The sequence below is a fragment of the Malurus melanocephalus genome, unplaced genomic scaffold (genome assembly GCF_030028575.1).
Source record: "Malurus melanocephalus ecotype Western Australia unplaced genomic scaffold, MMel_1.1 scaffold_82, whole genome shotgun sequence".
NCBI lineage: Eukaryota > Metazoa > Chordata > Aves > Passeriformes > Maluridae > Malurus > Malurus melanocephalus.
In genome coordinates this window covers 1,449,274-1,455,273 of record NW_026623314.1, presented here as the reverse complement: position 1 = coordinate 1,455,273, position 6,000 = coordinate 1,449,274, and the positions used below count along the sequence as shown (strand labels likewise).

Sequence of the window (6,000 nt, the reverse complement as noted above, 5' to 3'; positions counted from 1 at the left end):
TTTTTTTTTTTACTTCTTTGATATTTTCTGTATGTATCAGTGACTGAAAACTTGCTATGTGATATCCTGTAATTCTGCCCTTACCTAAGGAAACACCCAGCTGATCATTCCTGGTGAACAGGATTACTCTGCTGCAAAATTTTTCAAGCAAATTCTATGAATGCTTGTGAAAATGAAATGAATTTAATTCTCTGGCTGACGGTGACACTGTGAATCCATCTGGAATGACAGCCATCATGTAATGTGTCTGCTTTTAGATATGTKTGTACAGAGCTGGAAGGTACCAGCGAGACTTTGCAGTGATCAGATAACAGAATGTGTGACTTCTGTGCCTGTTTATTGCTCTGCCTATTGGCAGCTGGGAATGAAGAATGGGCTTTTGARTAAAGCAGAGACTCTGTTCTCTGTCTTTATCCTGAGTGTATTTTCCTAAAAAATCGCGGCTCTATTGAGTGTTGTTTTGGGGATAGTAGGATTATTTTTCTTCACTCTTATGCTACTAAGAATAGTGTGGAGTTTATATATATATTTTCTTTTTCTTTTTAAACTTTTTCCTCGAGCAGTATTAACACTTACTGATTCATTGCATCAAAAGTTAAAATGCCCATCATGATGTAAATAATGATAAAGACATTTTTCCCCTGGTGGTTAAAAAATAAATTAAAAAAATTGGTGACCTGCAAGTGGTTTTCTTCCTATTAATGAAGCGCTACTCCATGGTGACGTCAAACCACTAGTTAACAGTTAGGGGTGTCCAACACAACACCCACTGACCTTGTGCATGGCAAATAATTTTGGACTTTTATTGGAGAATATTTTTTATTCACAGTAATTGATGTGATTCCAATCATGTTTTGAATGTAATGTTTATTACCTTTAAACTGTACTTCCATAATTTAATCTTTCTCATGCAAGGGTGAAACAATCATGTATTGATTTTTTTTTTTTTTTTTAAAGAGGTTGGAGGTTGTAGTCCAGACATCTTAAATGTGAATGGTCTGCTTTCACATGTTAAGAATATTGAACAAAGATGGAGATGTTATGTAAATACGTAATGAAATGCTTTGATTGTTTTTCTACCAGGGACAATTTTTTTTTTTGTAAGAAACTTAATTAAAACATTATACTTTTTAGTATATTTATAGTATATATATATATTTAGTTTTAAATAAATAACCTAAGTTTAAAAAGTACTGTTGTACCCTTCAAGAAGGAGGGTACAGTACTTCAAATGTTACTAAAATTCTTTATGTTATCAAGCTGAAGAACATGGTTCCCATAATGGGTCATGAAAAAAAGACAGTGGACTAAATAGCTCTTTTGTTTTAGGAGCTGATATGACTTTTTCAAATAAACCTTTCAAAAGTCTTTCAAAAAGACTTTATCAATAGATGTTGTATTGAATGAGATTCTGAAAAAATGCCATACATTTCTGAAAAAATGTACATTGTACTTTACAATGTACATTTCTGTCTAAAGCTGGATTGCAAAGAAATGTTCACAAGGTTCTAAAATTTCTGAAGGATTCTTACGTTAGTGTGATACTGGCATTGCATCTCTGAACAGCTGAATTATATATAAATTCTGAGGATTAAATAATTGTGTTTAATCCTCTACTCTGGCCTCTCCCAAGAAGATTTTTTTTTTATTGGAGTAAGTCTGTTGATTTCAGCTTGACTGATCATGTGAGAACTACTGATATGAGGGAACACTTCAAGCAGAGAGCATTTAATTTGTATTATTCAGCTAAGGAGGGATACATTATGACTTGATTTTATCTTTCTTTTGTAGACTGCCAATGGAAATGTGGAAGCAAAAGTGGTGTGTTTTTACAGACGAAGAGATATTTCTAACAGCCTTATAATGCTTGCAGATAAGCATGCTAGTAAGTAGAGTGTGTATGACATTTTTTCTTACTATCACAGCCTGCTCAGTTTCTGCAGCTGCTTAAAATTGCCTTTTTTGGTATGGGAAATATATATTTATATTCATATTCATTAATGTCCAGTTGTTTTGTATTATCAGACATTGTCCTGCTTCTATCAGTTGCTTCTGAGAGTTAAGCTATATCAATCTGATTGAAACTGTTCTTCTGGGAAAAAAAAAGAATTTATCTTTTCAACTGGAAAATACAGTTGCATTTCTTTTTTTTTTTAATGTCAAAAGTTATTCTTGGTTGTAAGTCAATTTAAGCTTAAGAGCACTTGTGAGTATTTGATTTTACCTTTTTGAGTTAGATATAAACATGTTTTGCTTAGTGTAAAGAATGAAATGTATCATTGGAGAATGAAAATCACTGGAGATTGAGCATAAATGCGCATAACAGCTTTCACAATGTAGATATTAGTAAAAAAATAGAGWCTTTGTTTTTTTTTTCTTTTTGTTTTTTTTTGTTCAGAAAAATAAGTAGCAATAAGTGAAAAAAGTTGCTTGCTAAACAACTGAGATACAATATATTTCCATTACTTTTTAATGAAAGATGTAATTCTGAAGAGAAAAAATATAATTCTGAAAACATAATTCAGAACCTAAAACTCTGAAATGTCTGCTAAAACAGTAATTTGCAAAATACGGCTGTCATGTTTGTAAATAACTGAAGTGTGAAATACGTCAACATCCTATAAATTTCATGCCATATGCTATTAAGTAACATTTTGGTTATATATGATACTTGAGTTTACAAAATTAATCTGTGAATAAGGTATGTAGGGGTTATACATCTSTAATTTATCAGGATGAATCTCCAGATAGACATTGCATAATGCCATAATGCCGTAATTAGGTGCTTTAAAAATACCCTGCAATTTGTTTAATGTCCAACTCTGGTAATTTTGCTCATCCAAGTGTGGTTTGTGAAGAGAAACAGCCAACTTTTGGCTTTTTTTCTATTCTTTTATTGGTCCTAGAGACCTGGAGCTGATTTGAATGCATAGTATGATGTACTAGCTTGGTTTTTATAGCAAGAAGATACATCTTGCTTATKTACTAAGGGAATGATTTAAGGTTTTTCTAATATAGTTGGGTAGACTCTATAGTTATTTGTGAGCTATTTATGATCATGATCATCAGCYCCCGCAATCATTAATCTTTTGAATTCTTCCATCTGAATTTATAGAAACACAGAACTTAATGTGAACTTTTCTAGCACTTTTTTTTTTGTTTTTCTTTTCTAATGGAAGGGACAAGAAAGTATGGAAAGGAGAATAATTTTAATGGAATTACAAGATTCATGTTGTAAAAATAWTTTTTAATTTTTTTAAGTTGGCTTTTTCTTTTAGGAAAGGGTATGTTAGCCCTATAGGCATCATTCAATCTGGAAAAGTGAGTAAGACTATTTCCTTTGTGAGTTTTAACTTGCCATTTTTTCAGCACTTTGACATAAAGGGCTTGTTGATGGGCTGTTGCTCTTCTCCTGTAGCATACTGAGGGTTTGTTGGTGCCACTAGAAGTGCCATAGAATCTTCCATCATATTTTCTCTGTTGAGATTCTCTTGTGGTTTTCTTGTGAGAAAACAGAAATGTGATWTCTGGCTGGTTCAACAAACATCTTTAGAATGCCTGCATCTGACAGGTTATAAACCTTCTGACCCAGTGCTCTTATGAACTAGGTTTCTCTGTGAGCCTTTTCCCTGGACATAATATTTCTGTTCTGAGCAATCTGTGGAGTCTGTAGTGCCAAGTTCTCTGAGGAGGTGTTTGTTACAGTTACAGGGGGACAACACATAGTGAAGGATTGCTCAACTAGAGCTTCCTATAGCTCATATAGCAGATATAGTTAAATGTCAAATCAATTTAAAGGCTTTAATTTTGGAATAACACAGTGTTCTGTTTAAAAATATGGTGTGTGTAAACAAAATATTTGTATATATATGAATTGAATGTTTGAGAAATATTTTATGTAGCTAAACATGTTGGCACTTCAACATTTCTACCTGGTTTGGTATAAAATAAATCCTAAAAAATACAATTTTCTTAAGGAATGGAAATTCTAGTTCAGCCACTGATTTATCCTGTGTACCTGTTTGGAGAGATCTTTTAAGAGTAAGATCTGCTTGATATTTTCTAATGATATTTTGTATTGCTAGGATATTTTTTTTCTTTATGATGGAGAAAACTAGTCTGATTTATGTACTTCTCAAGATTTTGGCAGGTGATTGGGTTTTTTTTTCCTGACACTTCAGTTTCTGAAGGTTACCTTTTGAGATGTAGATATGGCCCCATTTACTAAAAGAAGAAAAGGAGTTCTATTGGAAAATATTTTGGAACTTTAAAAAGGAATTTTCAGTAACTTGAAAAAGTTTCAAAATGATTCTGAAGAATGTTTGGGAAAAATGGAATAAAGTTGATCTGTGTCTTTATCACTGGTAAAGAGTCAGTATACTGTTTTTCTAGRGTGGGGGGGGTTTGTTGTGTGGGTTTTTTTTTGTTTGTTTGTCTGTTTGTTTTGTGTTTGACCTTTCTTGGCATGAAAGAATTGACCATCAGAGTAGGGCTTGCTGTAAAGGAAAAAGAAGGAACAGTGAAAAATAGAAGATGGCAGACAGTACAAGAGCTATTGCAACAGATACCAGAGTTCATAAGCAAGTGAACTTGGAGAGGTGGGACAGAAATACTCAGCTCATTAAAATGGGTGAAGCAAACATAAAGGGGTAGAGATGTTTCCTAACTAAATGGTGTGGTTGAGAAATTGCCAGTGCAGCTGAATCTATGAAATGGAGATGATTCTTTATCTTCTCTAGAATTAAAGTAAGTATTTTAGGGAAAGGTTTTAATAGCTGTGGAGAGGAGACTGTATTAGCTTTGTACCAGCACTGGTTTTGTGTTACAGTGAAGGGCTCAAGTTCTGTATTTCCTTCTTTTGCAATAGATTTATCAGAGAAGCATGGAATATCCTGTGTTAGAAGGGACACATAAAGCTAACTGGGTCCAACTCCTGMCCCTGCACAGGGACCATTCCAAGAACCATACCATATTTGAGGTTTATTCACTACTACTTTCTTGAAGCTAGGTAGGGTGACCTGAGTGCCTCATGCCATTTTTTTGCAGTCGTTTACACTTCGAGTTCGTTGTCTGATCACGTGCTATCATCATGTAATACTATGTCTGAAGTAATTCTCTTATTGCAACTCCTCAGCTAGCTTTTGCCTAGTCAACCATCTGGTGAGGATATAAAAAAATTAGTTTTGTTGGAGTCCTTCATCTCCTGATTTATTAAAAGGGTTTGTTTCATTTAGGTGTGCTGAGATACTGGCTAAATGCCAGGAATATTTCTGGRCCTGTGATAAAACCCATTCAGAATGTATTTTTTCCTCATTAACACAATTGATATTCTTTGTGAATGAGACARGACTCAATAAAAAAAATCTGAAATGTTAATTTCATTGACTGAGATGAAAGGTAAAATGAAATTTTTCTAGATTAGAGAAGCTGACATCAAAAATATTTTTTCCAATCTCACTCTTTTTAGAGATCGCTTACTGGCTTTACTTCTTRTAGTTGCACTTTTTTGTAGGAGTTTTTCTTTTGCTCTTGATCAGTCATGTTTCATGTCTCATTGCTTTGCAAAATGGTGTTTCTGTTACATAACTTTTGTAYATGATAGATACTTAGGAGGAAGGGAAGGGTCCTGCTAGTGATCCCTGGTTAGACAATCATTAGGGTTGGAAAAGACCTCCAAGAKCCAGCCTTTGAACACTGCTGTGCCCACTAAACTGTATCATCAAATGTTGGAGTCTATACTCACTTCTGACCTTGGTACGACACTGATGTATTGCCATCAAAAACAAATCCGGTATTCTCCCTGTGCTTTAGTTTATTTGCCTGTAAAGTAATGCTCCTATTAGAAGTTCTTATTAAAGTTGGTGAAAAATGTTTAATATGCCAATACATTTTTATAGTTCCCATTGCAATATATTTTTATAGTTCCCATTAAAAGATCTCAAAGTACCATAAAAACACTTGGAGTTTATGTTCCAACATTCCTGAAAATGGCTGGATCTT

The 6,000-nt window shown here is 33.6% G+C and overlaps 1 protein-coding gene across 1 annotated transcript in view; it reads left to right on the top strand.

Annotated features, from left to right (window-relative positions):
* MTA3 (metastasis associated 1 family member 3) overlaps window positions 1-6,000 on the top strand; it is a 127,105-nt gene that overhangs the window by 303 nt on the left and 120,802 nt on the right. Inside the window, exon 2 of the mRNA XM_057367684.1 lies at window positions 1,792-1,885. Coding sequence (XP_057223667.1) covers window positions 1,792-1,885 — 94 coding nt within the window. The remainder of the gene's footprint in view (window positions 1-1,791; window positions 1,886-6,000) is intronic.